At 33.2% G+C, this 20,084-nt stretch overlaps 1 protein-coding gene across 1 annotated transcript; it reads left to right on the forward strand.

Moving 5' to 3' along the window:
- The first annotated feature begins 8,558 nt into the window (after window positions 1-8,558).
- Window positions 8,559-17,841, forward strand: LOC132703199 (uncharacterized). Its single transcript, XM_060672325.1, has 9 exons — window positions 8,559-8,606; window positions 8,712-8,770; window positions 11,071-11,171; window positions 11,723-11,871; window positions 14,698-14,847; window positions 14,908-15,049; window positions 15,102-15,245; window positions 15,308-15,422; window positions 15,860-17,841. The coding sequence occupies exons 1-9, from the start codon at window positions 8,559-8,561 to the stop codon at window positions 16,047-16,049; spliced, it is 1,098 nt and encodes a 365-aa protein (XP_060528308.1). The 3' UTR covers window positions 16,050-17,841.
- The last annotated feature ends 2,243 nt before the right edge of the window (window positions 17,842-20,084 follow it).

Genomic DNA, 20,084 nt, shown 5'->3' on the forward strand with positions numbered 1-20,084 from the left:
CGAATAAAATTCGTAAACTCATACACAAATTTTAACTTCTAAGAGAATTTTTAAACAAAAGACTTGTTGTGATTGTCTATAAAGCGTTTGTCGAATCATGGGATTCTTGTTTGGAGAGGCTTGTACAACAACTGCTTATATAAGCTCAACATCATACAGAAATGTATTCTCAAAATTATTTTTAAACTCACATGTTGTTTTCGCAATAAATTTTAAATATTAGGTCTATATACATAATTACTGTTTGTGAATATCTTCATAAGATGAAGACTTTGCGGAATCTCCTTGACATGTGGCAGAACAAACAGAAATATTCATGTACCAACCAATTACAACAACACAAATGTAAAATTTGATACATATGTTGGTCCCAAAGTAAATAATATTTTACCAAAAGACATTAAAAATATTACTTATTCTAGAAAATATATTCAAGCTTGTAAATCCTTTTTATGGCATAACATTGGAAGAGTGAAATAGATTTAGATGTTGGGAGTATTATTTACGCACTATTGTACTTTAACAAATCAATATCAATATAACATAGGGCGCATACAAATGATTCCTGCATTTAGGTGCCACCTATTTTGAGATACATGTGATGATATTGTACTTATTATGTTTTGATTGGTTTTATGTAAATAATGTGGGTAAATAAGTAATATCTATAGAAATATATCTTATGGATTGATAATCCACAATATCCATGCTAACCCAAAAAAGCAGATATATTTAAAACTAAAGGTTACTCAAAATTTTAAACTTTTGAAAGTTTCGATCTGACAATTGATTATGTATAATTTAGAACTCCTAAATTTGAATCTTGAAAAATTTTCTTCTATCGCGTAAGGTTTTTATCAACATTAAAAGAATTAATTAATGAATATAAACATTATGATTACGATTTAAACATTATTTTCATTAGTACAAGAAAAAAACTGAATTAAAAAATCAAAATCATTTAACAAAGTCTCAAACAATAGTTAAGAGCGTTTATTTTTGGAAGATCCCTCGCTCTTGACCGAAAAACTTAGTCTAATTGATTTTCTTGTATATTTAATGGCCAGCAGTAATCTGGCACTATTGCAATGTTCCATCGACCTTGATATCTCCGTTCCATTTCTTTTATATGTTTGTGGAACCTCTCACCTTGCGCCTCACTCACGGTATCAAGATTGTCGGGAAAATAGTCCAGATATGTGTGTAAAGCTTGTAGTTTTATACTACCCATTTCCCAAAATTTCTCTAACATGTTGTCTACAATGCCTTTGTAGTTGTGAAATTTATCGTATCCTTGAAAATCTTTTATATATCGGTGCAATAAGCACGTTGTTCAAAATAGCCTATAAATTCTTTCTTGCGTTTCCTGAAATATGATATTTTTACTTTGAAAATTTGGCAACATGTTGGTCCCTGTTTGTATAAGCTATTTTTTTGCACTCATACAAAAATAAAGTAACTGCCACCAAATTTAAAACTGAACTTTGTTACTGACACCAAATAAATTTTCCAAGTCACTGTGGGGAAAAAAAATCAAAATCTTGCCTTGTGAAAGTAAATTTTAATTTCGAAGTTTAAATAACAAAATTTCGCAAAGATCCCTAGGTAAAACTAAATCTCGCACTAAGTCTTTAAGTTCTAATTGTGAAAATAACTGTGGTTACTGAAAAACACTGGATATATCACCATAAGGGTATCTTCATCTATTTCAGGTTCAGAAAAACTGGTGGTATCTTCTTCTAAACTGCGTGGATTTGCAGACATGAAGTTCGGATAAACACTGTTTTTTTTAATTTCTTAGTATTATATTCACTAATTCATATGCAGAAATAGCAGTCGTCATAGGGGTCTCTCCATTTCATAGGTATTTTAAAAGGTAGGGATCTCCTGGTTCATTTATCCCATTGTCTAAACCCTTCTTCATATACCTTACAAGCAATATGTGGCGCCCAAAGTTTGCCTTGATCAACAATTTTTACTTAAAAATAAGCGGAATATCGTTTTCAAACATTTCAAATATTTGGGAATCTCAGAAACTATATTTTACTTTCGGGGATTCCCCGCTAATATTATATTAATTTATGCAAAATGTATGCCAATTTTTAGAATGTTGCGTAATGTCATTGTTTTTAAAACAATAAATATGACATCTTCAAAAGATAATTCAAAAGTGAATTCAAAAGTGTTGTGTAATAGAAACAAAAAAAGCACTGTTTTTTTACGAGTTTAGTTTCTATAACTCCAAAAATATTAAAAATATCATATCACAAAATCTTTGTTGGCCTATGTTATGTTTGTTATTGATCTTTGGATTATCATGAAGAGACAAAACCCATTTAGATATGGCAGACATTAACAGAACTTACTTAAAAAAATTGTAGGATCAGTATCTGTATTGTAAGCGGAAAGTTTCATTTTTTATTTGCCTAGAATTTTTAACTATCCGATCAACTACAACTATTAATTGTTACGCATATAAATACAAGCAAACATAGTCACCAGTTTTTTATTAAGATGCGGGAAGTGAATCAGAGTTGGCAGCTGTGGTTTAGTTATATAAACAGAAAATAATCTCATTTTGAAACTCAACTAAGCACGTTGGTATTTGTTCCCGTGCAGAAAATTCACGTACCCAAAAACGCTTCGGTAAACACTCAGTCGAAGTTTAACCGACACCGTGAGAGATAAAACGACTTTACGGCTAAACTAACTCGAAACAAAGTTAAAAGGAGGTTGTTTCCAAAAGCGCAAGCGGCATTACGCTTTGAGGTTTTACTATTTTCTCGTGGACCAGTGGCGAGAGAGGATTTGCTGCGGGCGAGTAGCTGAAACGAACCGCGAAACACGCAACTGAAAATGATTAAAATCGGTATAAAAAAATGATTGGACCGTTCGATGTGCAGACACAATACGACCAAAAATATAGTGCATTAATTGCTTTGACGTTTAAAGTATTTTACAGTACCTTAACGGCAGACCTTCGCAGGACCGTGGTAAAACCCATAGCAACAGATGTTTATTCTGCATTGAGTAGGTCTTGCCTGAGATGGACCGTAACGAATATTGGTAGGAACTTGCAATTTTTATTTCAAACGTAAATGGACCGTTTTAAATTTGATAAAGCATTGATGCTGCGGGGCATTTTAGCATAAATAGAAGCGTTTATTTTAACATCAGGTGATATGTATCGTTCTTAAGAATTTAATCTAAATTAGTTCGTATATATTACGAAGTTTTTTGACTGTGATCCTTCCAGTAAATACATGTTTATATACCTGACTCTCGACTTTTGACCTGCGAGGCTGTTTTCACTGGATAGTGCAGAGGGTAAGGGAAAAAAGTTTGGAAATAATCATTTTTGTCTTGTGCGCCTGTTGATTAACATTCTATTTCTTGTATTTTTATCTGCACAGTTCTTCGATTTGTAAACAACTACAGTACATAAAAATTAAAAGATGACATGGAAAACAACGCAGAATTTGAAGACGAAATGGAGATGATAGTCGAACGTAATGACAATTTAGAAGACGAACTACTTCAGCAAATAAGAACACTGATCCATGTATCTTTGAATGCTAAACAAATTGTTTTAAATATTTACAATCATATAAAAAATTCACAAGGGGAAGTAGAAGCAGCAAAAAACAAAATTGCTTTCGAAAAATCGTAGCTGGGCGGGGCAAGTTCGCAGCGCGTAGCGCGAAGCAGCTTTTTACTTTAGAAAGTGCTTCGTGGTTTCTTGTCCTGGAGGGAGGCATTGGTTTTCTATCCTGCTCCTGCGAACCGCTATGGAACTTTCGCAAAATACATGTGATTTTATTGGGCATGCACCCTGTATAAAGTGTCTTTCACGTATCGCCAAATTTCAAAGTCACGACAAACTTTGATAAATACAAAAATTTGTACAAGTATGATATTACTTAAAGTATCTCGCGCATCCTGTATGGTAGTCGAGACCTGAAACTCTCTCGATACAATTTACGCCATTTTTTAAACCAAAATTATTCCGTGTTTCATATTTTTTCATTTGCGGCTAATAACTTATCCACGAAAAGGGCAATTTTCAGGATCTTTTAATTATTTTTACCCATAACGGACACACCCTGCACATAATTGACAAAATTCCGTAAATGGAGGTTATAGCGCTGAATCTTCCTAGTTTCCCGGTTCAACAATTTTTCCAAAATAGTAAATAGTTACCGAGAAAATAATTTTTTTCTGAAACCATGCAGTGCGCCGTAATAATCAATGACGTCATGGCGTCTTGACTGAGCCCCCGAACTAGCGATTTTCATATGGATTTTTCCAAATATCCTGAGCAGCCGGTGTGATAGACGAAAACGGAAAATACAAAAATTGTAGCTCCTGATGCGGCGTATGACACTGTTTGAACCGATTCGCCATATTTTTTACGATTTACTCTGAAAAAGAATAATTTTCTGGTTCTTTGAGATTGTTGCCTATAATTTGAAAACCCTGAATATAAAAAATGCCTGAAATAAATGTTATTGCACTGTGTTGTTAATTATGGAGGAAAACATATTTTACTGGAAGCCAAAATTACCAAAAAATTTTTTTATAATTTTTAAAAAATACTTGGTAAAATATGATTGCACCTAATTTTTATTGCTTAAATGTGGACACGGCCCTTTCTTTCTCTGCTAAATTTCAAGTTGATATCTGCAAATTTAGGACACTTAACACATTTCTTATTTAGCACGGAATATCGAGGACACCCTGTACAATAGCTGAAAACCTTAAAAACAAAAGTGTGAATTGAATTTGAATTTGAAATTGAAAGGTGAATTTCAATTTCGTAGCCCAAGCGGTTACAAAGTTATTCCGGAAAAACCAAAAGACGAGAACGGAGAACGTCCGCACAAAAAAAATATATTTTTTTCGACGCTGATCATTTCTGTACCAACGACGGTCCCCTAGGACCTACCGTCACCGAGATCTAAATTTTTTATACGAGCGTAGATACTTTCGAAAAATTCGATTTTATCGATAAAGTGACATGAAAAAAGTTCCGAAGTCAACTGCAAGAAAAATTTTTGCAGATGGGATAGTCAAGAGGAAACTGGGAGAATATGCTGGTACTTCGCGAGTTTTTAAGGAGCAGCACGCAGATCTAATTAGGCGTATAATCTGCGACGCTTATAAAATGAATAGTGTTTTAACCCTAGAAAAGCTGCATGAAGAAGTACTGATAGAGTGAAACATTAGTTGAGCAAAAGAGTCGTTGCGTACTTTTGTAAAGAAAATGGATTTTCAGTTCCAAAGAATTAATAAACGTAACGACAGTAGCAATAGTGCCGATTTTTTAAGTGTCTGATTCTTTATTATAGATTATTAAAATATATTTAATATTTTGTATATTAATACTGAGACAAATGTAATGACAAATGTAACGAAATAGAACGTAATAAATTGTCACTTTGTACTATTTTTTTATGTACATGTTTCAAGAATTGCTGGACGAAAAAGGTTGTAAAACATAGTTATATCCCGCTTGTTAGTGTAGGTAGATAAATTCCCAGGACGGTTCTAGAATGGTTACGGGTAAGGGTCTGCTCGGCAGGGTGTTCTATAAAGGGTTGCGGTTTTAAAGTAATAGACACTAGGCAAAGTTAATAACGGGGTCGGTTGTAAAAGCACTATATTTCTGGTCGAACTATACGAACATCGTGATTTGAATATCTCCTTGAAGCTCCTCTTCAGTTCATCTCGAGTTTCGTTGCATTTTACAGTGACTAATGTATTTTTATTAGTAAGTCGTGAAAGTTCGTTTACCCTGAAATTGCAACCGAAAGGAGAAAGTCGGTGTTTCGGGTAACAAGATCCGGTTCCTTTTTGTTGCGGTCTAAGCTCGGTGAAATGTCATCTATCGATGCGACGAGGATATAAGGAAGTAAAAGTTAGTAAAAGTTACACTAAACGTTCAAGAATTTTATATTCCATATAATTTATATTCTATATATATTATTTATATTCTCTATTCTTCCCAATAGCTTCAAAGGATACTGAAAGACATAATTAGTCGGATTGGCCTGAAAAATGGAGTGTACATTTTTGTCGAAGAATCTAGACCTTCCCCTATTAGGGTGTGAAGTATGGGATTCATGGAAAAATCCTCTTTTTCCGTAGGAAATGATGAAAGTATTAATTTGGTCTTATTTAATTTAAGATGGAGAAATATATACCAAATGCCATGTTCAATTCACAGCCAAGTTTACCTACGTAGTAGGATGATATATGAAATTTTAATAGTCTGATTAAAAAATGTTTGTCTGTAGTCCTTCAAGAACGTAAATTTTAATGGAACGTACATTAAACTAAGTTTGAACAGCCGGGCTTATGAATATAAATAGGGTGTGCTATTTAAGAACCTGGCTATTTAAGAAACAGCAATTTGTTGTAGCTTCAGCCCTGACAATTTTAAACAATTTGAAGCATACATTAATGATGACCTGTAAACCTGCAAAAAAATCAGATGTCACAAGCTAAATATAGTGGTCAGCAACTCAAAATTAAGTTTTAAAGATTGTGCCACGAATCTGGGAGTTATCTTAGACAGCAAACTTTGATTCAAAGAACACCAAAAAAAGTATTTAAAAAATCCTTTGCCCGAAAGTTTTACATAATAATAGACATATTTTAAGTAATCAACTGAAAAGAAAATTGTGTAAATCCCTGGCGTTTTCTGATTTCAATTATCGTGACTTAGTGTATGGTTTTTGTTTGGACCAGGTAAGTATTCATGTATCACTCTTATACAATGATATAAAATGGATAAAAATTATTCAGAGCAGAATCCTACATTTCTCGACATTTTTGTTTAATGTAATAAATAACTTTACTTCGCCAGTTTCCATATAAAATATTTCGTAACACTGTCCACAATATTAATATTAGAAATAATGTCAAACTAACGATGCCAACACCTTCTAGTTGGTTAGTTTTAGTTAGTTGGTCGAAAAGATGGTTCAATTATTAATAGCACCTATATTTTTCTTATCACCCATCTTGAAAACCATAAATTTCAGGTCAAAATTGTAAAACATCGTTCTTTCTTAGACGAAGATGAGTTTCTGTGGTGTTTCAGATAAAAAATCTTAGTGTCGTAAAATAAAATTTGATCTAATAATATGATTTTGAGTTTTGTCACTACTGATTTCTCCAAGAACGCGCCTGAATTGGGATTTGTATATCTCTATCTGCACCGGATGATCATTCATAATGTCAGGGGTTAATTATACGTAATTTCCTTTGAGCCAATTTAGCCCTCGTATGTGCTTGAATAAACGTTTCCAAAATTCCACTGACAAACAAACATTTTGTTTTTTGGTGACGACCTACTTTACAGCCACCTAAGATATAAATTACAAATTCAAGAATATTGTTTTATTTTTCATGTTAAAAGCGCATATATCTCCAAAACTATTGGATTTGGATATAGGATATACTATGATGCAAAAATATTTAGGGGATTTTATTAAGCATCTAATATACAGGGTGTTCCATTAAAAAATATGTAACTTTTATCGGTGAGTCATTGCTGCAAAAATCTGTATATGTAATATAAATATATACCTTGCAAATAGCTTTTGTGTTTGACATTTTTTCCCCAGACGTTTAATGGAAAAGTTAAAGGGGGGAGACATTATAATTGATCTCCCGGTATAATGATGATGTAGAAGAAAACGAAAATTTTAATATTAAAAATACAATATAGTAATTCATATCATTAATAAGGGCACTATTTAATGGAATGAAAAATATAATATGAGTTCTAAAAAAAAGCGTATTGGGGCTTTTTATGCACTCCAACTATTTAATTAACTATCTAACCAAAACTAACTAAAATGGTAAAAAACTATTTAGATGTAGGTACCCTCAATATTAATTAATTATGATTATGATTATTAATTATGATAATTATGATATTATGATGATATGAGAACTAATAAGAAACCTAATTTTCCTACCATCGGGAACACGAATCGCAGAAGCACAGTGAACATTGGCTTCAAATGATCAAACGCTTTTAAAGAGATAAAATTCTACAAACTCGACCTAAAAACAAAACAATTTTCAAACGGAGCCATCAGCTTCGATGCATCATCGCTATCGCAAGGTTAGTGTCATAAAAGCCACGCAAAATAAACTTTCTCCCGGGCAAAACCCCACGATTCGGTAACATCTTACATAAGCCGGAGATTCCGAACGTAATCACATTACCTACACCCTCTTCCAAAACTATAAAGGTACGACTTAAATTTTTCCCGATCCAATAACTCGCGGGCCAACAACTCCTGCAAATCGCCCGGAATACCAACGTTTGCGAGGATAAAGCTTGCGAAATCGTTCCAAGTGCAAGTGTAACTTCCACGTGATTCGCCAGTTAAATACCGACGGTGTACAGTTAGCTGACCTGGTCGCCAAACGGCGCGATATTTTCGTTTTTCTTTTCGTACGTTAGATATTCGTCATGTTGTCACTCGCAAAGTGGTTGCTTTTGTTTTCCGGGGTCACGTTGGTTTCGCTGCAGACCCAGAATGGACCGAACTTTGTCCACTCGGGACAACAACAAGATGGCAGAGAAGGTAAGACGGAGGTCAACAAACTGTATTAACGGATACGAGATCGCAGCGTAACTTAACAGTGAAGCTGTTCGGGTTGTGGAATGTTTGCGAGTTTACTTGTTTAAGAGTTATGTTTCGAATAACACCGAAGTGCACGCATCTATAGCGGGTACATGGAAATGGACGTGAGTTAAGTACAATAACATTTTCTGTAGTCCACATCTAAGTCACAAGCTAAAGGAACCTGTCGGGTTGCCACATTTATTATTAGGCACTCGTCAGGCTCATAACATTTAACCCTGACGTCGCTTTATTGCTGGGGGTTGCGACATTATGTTTAGCCGAACATATTTAGTATTTGCGACATTTTTGTTTGATGTGTTATTAACTGTGTTTTTGTATTTGTTTAAATAATGGGTTGGTTTTAAAGCGTCAAACAGAACTGATTGTAGTTTTAGTGATTAACCGCCCATCGAAGTGATAAGGAGAATTTTCCATGCAAAGTAGAAATCTTCGAAAACAATCCATTCAAATTGTATTTCCCATGGTCAACTCAATGCAAACTAACATTGCAGCAAAAGAATCTAATTTGATTTAGAAGACGATTAGAGATAATATGTATTCGATTCTTTGTTATATTACACCAATTACCAATGGTAGAGAGGTATAGTAAAAGATTATTTTATATTAAGAAGTAGATGGCGTTTTTTTATTTAGCCGAGTTTTAGGACCCTAAAACCTTTGAAATATACCCAAAATAGCGTTCTAAAACAGCGGACTTTGATAGAATAAAAGTTTTAACAAAGAAAATTAAAATAAATTAATCAAATCTGTATAAAACAATATAAATTAGCTATTGCTAAATATTTTTAATTTATCGTTCTGACAAATCTAGGCAAAAGATCACGTACATATTATTGAAAGGAAAACTATTAATACATTTTATATTTTGTTTGTTAATTGGCAGATTTATCTTCATGTATTCTTCATAGGGAGTTCCCAAAATTGTCAAAATAATTAGCTTTGTCCAGCTTGGTAAACAATATACGAAATTCTATTGATTGATGTAAAAAATGCACTATTTCCTTTTCACGGTCTAATTCATGACGGGTTTCCACGACAGTCAAATTAAATTTCCCGGATTAAGTACCATCAATGCAAACTCTTTTAGGTTCTTCCAGTTCAAAATAAACTCTTTGGCCTACATGGTATTTGATAAATAAAATAAAAGTTTTTAGCCTCCATCTTGAACCGTGTCCTCACATTTCAGAGCATTTTTTGCGGTTTCTGTGTACATGACCCACTTGTTCAAAAAAACCTTGGATTTCAGGGTTGTGCACTAAAAGTTTGGTAATAATACTGAGAAGGTAGTTGTTTTTTATTATGTTGATTTAAAGAAAGCAATCAAATTGCCGAACACGACTAAGAAATTGATTGTATTACATCAAACCCATCAATTCCTTATACTGCATCTTAACTTTCATACCTGTTTATTGATTTTTGTTGAAGATAGTTTGTGAAATCACTTTAAATCGCTTAACGACTTATCCTAGTTTGAACTAAGGGCTTGAATATATTTTGACTATTTTTAAAGGTGACAATTTTGTGTATCTGCAATACCTGAGAATGAGTAATGTTCCAGAATAAGTTCAATAAAAAATAAAAAAAAAATCGGTATTTTCCATCTAGACTCAACATTTTTCCCTTTTTAAATCATTAATGAAAATGGGTATTTTTATGGATTTTACTAAGTACGTCTGTATTTCAGTCTTTGTTGGAAAATACTTCAGGAAAACCAAAAATTTTTGCCAATTTTCAGGAGTTTTTCTAGAAGCTAGGCCTAGCTGTCTTTTTCTATTTCAGGTTAGTTTCATGGATGTCCTAATTAAAAGTAATTTTCATAAAAATCGTGGCTCCTAAAAACAGAAATAAGATTGTTAAACTATCACAGAAAATTAATATAAATGGAAATATGGACCACAGGAAATTATAATTTTTATTCTTCAAGCATCCAGTACTTCATACCGAGGACATTAACAACTGAAAAGACATGTATTATTGGTAAACATGCATCGTGCTGGAATAAAACTTCAATAAGTTCAATGTTATATTATTTAGTCGAAAGAACAAAAAAAAACATTTTTAAACTAAAATTTCAACATTTATGTGTAGGAATAATATCTGAGGATGATTTCTCCTTTATTAAAAAGGTTATGATTATTTAGCTCTTCGATCAGCGTATAAAAATATAGTCATAAACTTTAAAATGTAGAAGAACCTGTGATAATCTTACAGGGAGTAGGTTTGAAAAATTCGTATTGTAGGTTTATTTGCAAGCTCTGTAAATATGACAGAGTGTCAGCGAAAGTAAATGAATTAGAATGATGGAGGATTAATAATGTATTTAAACCAAATTTGCTATTTTTTGTATACAAGTTATTTTCTACCATACGCCTTTGCACTTACATGAAAAACTTACTTTCAGGTACAGGCACAGGAAAAAACAAAAGCCGTTCTATTCTCTTCTCATAAATAGGAAATTTTTTGGAATTCACCCTCTGCTTGTGTGTATATGTGTTGTGTCAGGTAAAACAAAAATGATAGATATATTGTGTTTATTTGTAATAGTTATTGTTTATAATTGTTCTGTAAATACCTCAGAGGTTAAGTATGAATAGTCATTGGCTAGAATTCGCCTGGAAACTTTAGTTATTATTGGTATTCATCCAGAATCATATATTAACATTGGATAAACAGTCTTCTCGTCTGTTCTCTAAAATAATTAATTAATTCAATAGGAATACTAAACCATCCGCGACTTAACTAAAAATTCAGAACAGAATCATCCAATACGGACCTACCCGAAGATTGGCTTTTATATCATCGCAAATATGCCGCGAAAGGCAAACCGGGAGAGGAAATATAATTTCATTTTGTAAATAGCCGACTTGTCTCGTCTATAGAATTTAATATTAAAATGAATCCATTTGTTGAAATAAATTTGTGTGTCTGTAAATATTTTGCTTCTATGCGTCGCCCTGCCGGCGAATTTGTTTACTTTCTTGTGACGCGAAAACACTGCGCTGAAAAATATTCAAGAATATAAAGGAACTCCGTCTAATATTACTAAGTTTCAGGGCGGAACTTGCTAGACTGGATCGGTCTAGGTACTGGGCCCGACCAGGATCCATACCTGGCGAAAACAAATTCCTTCTGCTTGAATGGAGATTTGGCGTCCTGTTTTCAATCTCGGGCACTCTCCTCGTTAGATGACTTCTTCGATAAGGTAGGTAAACTCCTTTTTTTGGAGATGAATTAAAATTAACCAAAACCAAAACTAACCAAAACTTTTAGATGGCAAATTGCAAATTTCGTGAAAACCACATAAACACGGCTATTGGTGGAATCGTATTTTCAAAACTTCCATTTTGATTAGCTTCTGGTAATTTCCAAAATGTTTATATACCTCTTGGTTCGCTACTACACAATAAAAACTACTTCATTTACCAATACCAATCTCTATTCCTCTCTGTTATTCAGCAGCAAACCCGTTTCTCTCACTTTCCCTTGATTCTAGCACATTTAATGGAACTCATCTGACATCCTCTCCTCTCTTTAAGGGTACGGTACAAACTGTTTTGTTCTAAGGTTTTAAATTTTTCAACTGCTCTGCTCCAGAAATCTATTTCTGTGGCTCAAAACACCGTCCCCGTATGTGCTACATATTTTTATTTCATTTCTTTCCTTGCATCTTCATCCCACATGTGCCTATAAATTAGGTTCTTTAATATTTTAAGCTGCTGTTAATTTGTTGTCCACAAATATATGCAAAAGAGTTTTCATGATCCTCGATAAATTAATTGCGATTGATTGATTATTCAATGTAAATACTCCGATTTATTAGTTTATGGATTTTAAATCGGGATGGGATTTCTGGCTGACATTAAAACGGATTCAGCGATTTGTGTGGAATAACACTCCGCATATATGAAGCTTTGGTCGACAAACAAAATCCGTTAATGGCTTTTTGTTCCAAGTATCAAAGTTTATATTGCTCGTCCAAGGGAATATTGATATTTGCATAAGTATTGATAGGAGTGTTTTTCTTTCAAATCGAATGTCATCGCATCGCAAGGCTCGATGGACTTTTACTTCCGGGGCAGCAGTCAACTAACTGTATGAACCAGAGGAAAAAATATATTTGTTATTAACTATGAAGTAATAATACCTTTAAGAGGCGTCATTGTCAAACGGTGAATTGCTGACACCCAGCAACACTGATGACAATTAGAATTAATTATTAGGAAAATAAGAACAAACCAAATGTCAAATTGATCTCTTTTATATAGGCATATTCACGACGCTCCGTACCGTAGTGTTTTACAACTTACATATTAAATATACAATTACTGAGGAGCATGTCTGTAATTAGTAAAGATAGAGCCTTTGCGTTTTCGCATACCTTTGGTATTTTCTTGTGAAACGAAAGATGATGTTAACAAAATATTCACAGTTTTTAAAATCCAGGGCCATTTTGGAAATTTGAAGTTTTGGAGCACCTCTTGTATCTCGGGAATGAAATGTCGGATAGGTGAAAAGCCCATCCGATATAGATGTGTGGCGTAGTCAGTTAACGGTTTCGTTTTTTGGAAAAAAATAAAATTTGTTTTATTTTTCATGGAATTCAATATATATGTTATAGGTGAATTTGATACTGCTTGGTATCTGCTTCTCAAAAATATATAGCAGTATGGGATTATTTGCATAAATAACTTCACAAAATTGTTTTTTTTTTTTTTAATTTCATGAAGGTATTTGCGATTGGCTTTCGAAAAAGGATTTGTCTTCAAAATTGTCCTCTAAAAAGGGCCTTCTTTATATTATTTAATAACACTGATATAACATACATATACATATACAACTCGGCAGTCAAAACACCTAAATATGATATACAATTTTAGTGCCTAGTATGAAATAGGCAACACTGAAACCAAAACGTACTTGTTCTCGCTCACACATTATGTTTTGATTTTCTTGATGCCAGTGCCGAGTATTTTGTTTATTAAATATATCGGCGCTGCTTATGAAAGATTTCATCCCACCGAATTACCTTCCTAAAAAAAGGCTGGTCTCGCTTAATTTCCTCCAAAAACTAATTGTAATATTAAATTATTTTTAATATTATTGTAAATTAAACTAAGTTGACTTCATGCAAATTTTAGGAGTTATTTTGTAAGTATTGTCAGGAATAAATAACTATTTTAAAAGTTTAATAAATTCTTTTTCCAAGGCCCTAATTTCTTCATGAAAATAAAAAAAATCATTTTTACAAAGTCATTTTTAGAAATTACCCGATGCTGTTATACATTTTTGAGAAGCTCGTACCAAGCGGAATCAAAATGGCCTATGAAATATAGGATGTTATATAAAAAAAATACTTTTTTTTTCAAAAGGACGAAACCATTTACGAAAACATGACTACGTCGCAGGGACACAGCGTACATGGCAACTTAAAAAAATGTATAAGACGAGTATTACAAGCAAATGCATAACGATCAAAACTCAGGCTTAAAAACACATTTTGAAAAGAAACCATAGATCATTTGAGTGCTGTCAAATATATTCAAAATTCTTAACGGCTGTAGAAAGCATTAGCCGACAGGAGCCTCTTGACGTATTTTTTTAAATTGCTTTGTTGACAGATTTTTCAACCTTGGAGCAAGCAAATTATAATAGCATGGTTCTGCGTAATTTAGGAACCTTTTATAAAACATATAATATATAACATATAAGTAAGTCCAAAGCTTCAATACTATATAGTTTCGATGATAATATGTTACACTTGATCACCATTGTACATTGTACAAATTTCACGTATATACGCTTGTATATCTTAAAATGGTTAAAAAATATTAACTTCGAATAAATTAAATAATACTTCTAACCTATGAATAAGTAGTAGTAAATAAAGAAGTATATTCTACGTTTGTAAATTTATTTCAGTTATTTTACTGCCATATTTTTTACCATTTCTTGCAAACGGAACCACAATTATGAAGAAACAACAACTATGAAATAGTGCAAATTTTTAGGTTCCCTTTATTTATTGCAGCCTAGCTACACTTTAACTGAAAACGCGCGTCTCTTGAGGTTGTCGGAAACCCATCTGAGGTCCATTAGTCAGGAACCGTACGAGTATTCTCAATCGCCGAGATCAGACGATTCGGAATGGGATCAACTGGTTAAATTCGTCCTCAGAAAGGTGAGTCTCCGCGGGTTCCTCTGTCCCCTGGTAATGTTTTAAAATATAACCCGCCGGCAGGTAGAAAAGTTTATGAAATCGACTGCGATCGAAGTCGACTTCGATAACCAAGTAACCGAGAACGGAAGATACTCTCCGCGCTTCATTGACGAGGTCGTAGACGAAATCGATGTACTGGAAGATAAAAAGGATTCGCTTTTTAGTACGTCATAAAGGTCTGGTTTATAACCCATTCTGTACCGTATCATTTTCAGAACGCAAAAAACTCAAGAAGCTCCTGATTCCGATGTTGTTGGTGCTGAAAATCTTCAAGCTTAAATTGTTGCTATTCTTACCTTTCATTCTCGGGTTGGCTTCCTTCCAGAAAGTGTTGGGTTTCCTCGCTCTTGTAGTCCCAGGTATGTCAAAGTTTTGCGGTACTCGGCCTTAATATAGTGATATTTTTACTTGGATTTTTTAGGCGTAATCGCGTACTTTAAATTCTGCAAGCCTAACTTTCCATCAAACTTTGGATCGAGCCAGTTTGCTGGACCTCATTATTCACCATCCGGTCTCGCATATCCAACCCATTTCAGGTACGTACAATTCTTATTCAAACAAGTATTCAATAGTTAACCTGTAATATATGTTTTTGACACTTTTCTGCGTAATTCAATTTCGCGGATGCAATTTTACGCGCTTAATATTCTGCATTTATTAACTCTCGCACTTAAATTCCTTACGAGCTTCAAGTTTTCGGTAGTTTAGTTGTTTAATTAGAAGTAAATTAACAGCGTTCGGGATTTGAAATTTAATTACCTCTCGGAGAATATTGAGCGCCGTCAGAGGTGCGATATTGACAAAAAAGCCCTCAACAAAAGACAAGTTAAGTCTTATTTCCGGTCTATTAGCCATTGCAAAAGTTGTGGGTTACTGCCAGCAACTTAAAACTTATGGGATGAATTCAATTCTTTCGGGGCTCTAGTTTTCTCTTTGTTCCCCTGTTTTCGAGCCTATTTTATCGTCATTGCAGAGAGCAACCAAATTTCGTTCATCACGAGGAATACGCTCCTGGCCACAGCCACGCGGGTCTTCATTTTAGAGATGACAATTCAGCACAGCAATTGGCTTACAGCGGGTATTCAGAGTACAGGAATCAAGATAAGGGCATTGAAGCTGAAACGGATGTGTCAACCAGAAAATCCATCTTGCCTGACTCATAAATGATCATGGAACTTATATGCCTAGAACACCGATTAGTAGAAGACTAAAGCCATCATTTGGTGTCTCAACAAATCAGTAGTAATATGCTTATACGTTTAGAATGTTATCTATATGTGAGTTACCTAAACCGTGGGTCTACTGGGGATATAAAGCTTCCAGGAGATCTAGCGCGACATATAACGTACTTTATTTATTATTGATGCATCTTAATTTCCATAAGTTACGTTAAGAAGAAAGCAAACCAGTCTTCTAAATGAAAAATAAATTGTTTCTGTTATTGAAACCTCACAATCAATTAAATGCAATGACAATACTGTAATTAAACAAAAGTATTCTTATAGCTTCCCAAAACTGACAAATGGAAATCTTTCGAATATTAAATTAGATTTCAACTAGGTGACCCGATTATTGAGAGATTTTCATAATTAAGAAAAAAAAATTATTTCAAATCGAGTGTCCAAATTCTGAAATCTGATTGGTTGGAATTGTCGCTCTTAGCAGTGAAATTAAAGGCAACGTTCTTACTTGGTATTTTCATAAATTAATAATAATGTTGAAAACGGTAGAAAGTCCAAAAAAATCATTTTTGCAAAAAAATTACGTAGAATTTGACAAAATTTGCAACGAAAGCGCAGAACCAATACGCAAATCTTTATTTTTGTTGCCTTTAACCTCGGGGAAAACCTTCAAAGTTTGTGAAATTTGACGCAATTCGCGTCTCGACTACTAGTAATCGGAAGGGCGTTAATTAAAATTCAAGCTGGTCAATCATGGACGAAGATTGGGGGCTATTAGGCGGTGTAAATGAGGTCGGGGTCCTTTTAAGTTCTCAAGGGTAGGATCTAATGACTTGTGACGTCTGGGGCGTCGTGCCCTGGAAAACACATTCTCAATTGTTACATTTTTCTTCTGGCTTGGGTTTCAAGTATGCTTCAGAGTGTTTGAGTGATTAAAATTTTATTAAATTTTTACCATACCTCTTAAAATATTCCTAAAATGTGCTTCCAAAACTTAGTCCAAATACTCAACAATTTTCATTAATTTTTTAGTTACCTAGTTTGTGAAATATGCCTTCTGTGATATGTATTTATGTACCATAAGATTATATAGCTATTAGATATTACGGAGCCGCTGCTTATGTTGAAACCAACATCAAATTATTTTGAAAAGAGACCAATCAATGACATTTCAAATATCACCTTCAACCAAGTTCAACAAGTTTTCAGTCTTGGCATATTCCTATGTTCTTATGTTCAGGCTTAAAAACAATTAAGTGTGTGAATAAAGCTGTTTATAAAGAAAATGGCAATAAAATTGCAGGTCATTACGGCTCTTATATTATCTAGTAGCTGTATGCCAATACTATATGTCTAGATTTTGGTGTCGTAAGCTTCACCACAAGCAATATATTTTTATAACATATTTTAGGCTAGAATGTCAATGTGAATTAAGTTTGTTTTACTATTTATTTTCAGTCTCCATTATATGCGAATTTATTTAAGCAACGATTATTATCTTGAATATACCTCAAAGATCCTTAAGAAAAAATATTCAGACGATCCCATAGTGATTGTTTGAAAAACGAAAAATATAGGACCATATTCAAATTTGTACATCTACAAAAATGTAGAGTTTCTATTTTTAATAAACCGGACAGTTTTGATTGACCGACAAGAACAAACATTATGGTCAGTTGTGTATAAACTCATGATCGATATTTTCTAATACAGGAATTTTAACAGAAGCTAAAAGTGTCTTTCATACTATTTTGTTCATCCTTAATTTCCAAGTACAATGCGATAAACTTCCGGAATATTTGTTATTCAAATGAAACCTTATTTAATCTTAAACGTTTTTATTATTGTGATTTTACCTTATTTCTAGTACCATCACTTCTCTCCGCTGCAAAATACTGCAACTTCGGGAAAGAATTTTTGAATAAAACAAAATTTGCCACAAACTCATTTTTTCGATAATAACGATCAATGGTGATTTTATATTATTATAAATTTCTTTTCTTACCTTTATGTTTATTAAATCAGCCTTCAGCATCAGATTTAAAGCAGAGAAATAAATATTTTAGTTGTTAAAGTGGACGTACAATTGACAATAAATTGTTTTCAAATTTTCGAATACCGGAAAATATATACATTTTTGTTCCACCATCAGCACGTTTTAATAATTTTCTTGGGTCGCATGGTTTCCAAAGCTCAATATTCTCTTTAAAATCCGAATCTATAATCGTAAGAATGCAACATGCAATATCATACAAATCGTAAAGTGTTATTATACAGTGTGCGTCAATTTTTGTAGCATTTTAAATGCGTTAGAGCCTTTCCGAGCAGGATGCCAACCAAAGACGTGAAAAATAGTTGTCACCTATTACGTATTATATTTCATTTATAATTAATGTTTAAGGAGTAAAAAGCTAATCAACAAAAACTACATATTTGGATAAAAGTGACAGGAGACCTTTTCGAATTTTTGTGAAATTTGTACGCAAGACGTATAAAATGTTACCTTCGTTGTTTTTTTTTTATAATTTCTCTGGTCTCGTCTGTAATACAAATTAGAAATTTTTTAGTTCAGTCCATAATTTTCTATTTATTTCCTTACTTAAATTAAATCCCAGGAAGGTGGACGTAATTTTGATTTCACTTTCCCGGCATTCACAAACCTATGACTTTTAAGCTTGTAATATGTTTTACTTTAAATGGGAAACTGCCAAAAACCAGACTTGTTATCTAAAGTTGTATGGAACTTTTTTGCGTCATCACATGGTAAAGGAGATGTAGATCACGGTTTGGTGAAGAGAGTTGTCTGGATGGGAATCAAAGTTAAGCGTTCTAAAGTAACAAATGCTACATAATTCAGCGAACTTGCAAAAAGTCAACGTAATTCTTGTTTTATCATCTGAAATGAGATGGTCTCAGATGTCAAAATCCTAGGCATTCAAGCAAAATAAACAATAATCCGAGCTACTCCATAAACTCTGGAGAGTTAAAATGATATATTTTTATTACTTAATTAGTTGTTATCATTTAAAATTGATATAAAAAATGTATACGTTAAAAATTTTGTGTTTATTTTTATTTAGTTAATTTTAAAAAATACTTGAATTTATTGTCCCGACTGTAATGTCCCATTGGTAAAATTTTAATACATTTTTTCTTTTTTATCATAAAGACTAGTGTGGCTACATGAAGGCTTGCCTGACCAAATAAATGCTCGTACAAAAAAATACAGCAAGTCAGTCAGGATTGAGGTTCAAAAAATGTTTTCCTCCAAACTATTTAGTAATTGTTTCCAAAGTAAACGTGAATAAATATGTTTATAATGTTCGTAATAATTAAGGAAACAATTTTTTCGAGTTTATGTAACGAATGAGATTGACAGAATTTAAAATGAATTAAGAGATGAAAAAATGGTAGATTTTCATAGCGACTACAATGTTTTGGGCAAGTATATTAATTTCACTAGCAAACCCATAACGCGTCGACAAGTCGATACTATTACAGATAGGAAAACAACCTCCTAAACAGATTGATCGGCATGTCAAGCGAATGGAACTGCGGATATTGTATCCGAGGCCGATTACTAAAACTACACAACGCTGGCTTTGCATCCCCCTGTTTTATTAGTGTGTCCTGAACACATTGTTGAATGAATCGAGAAACAATTGTCTACTCCTCATTGTCGATCGGAGCCGCCTTGTTGAGATACGATCCATGTTACACGTCATCAGCATTAACTTACATGTTTCGGGATAATATAATAAAATGAATTCCTTATGCACAATAGCACAATAGTATGATTTCGAAAATTTGTTTTAATGATCTCTGCATAAAATAGAAGGATAGACATTTTGAAAATATTTTCAATTTTATAGGGTATAAAAGGGTGGCAACACAAAAAAAAATTACTGCAGATATATATAATAATATATATAACACCTTATTGGGTATTATTAAGAGCTTAGCAAAGCACCCAGTTGATTATTTCCTGCGAGTGTTTTTCAAGGTTTGCCAAATTGT

This window comes from Cylas formicarius, unplaced genomic scaffold (assembly GCF_029955315.1).
Source record: "Cylas formicarius isolate icCylForm1 unplaced genomic scaffold, icCylForm1.1 PGA_scaffold_6__28_contigs__length_40554024, whole genome shotgun sequence".
Taxonomy (NCBI): Eukaryota; Metazoa; Arthropoda; class Insecta; order Coleoptera; family Brentidae; genus Cylas; species Cylas formicarius.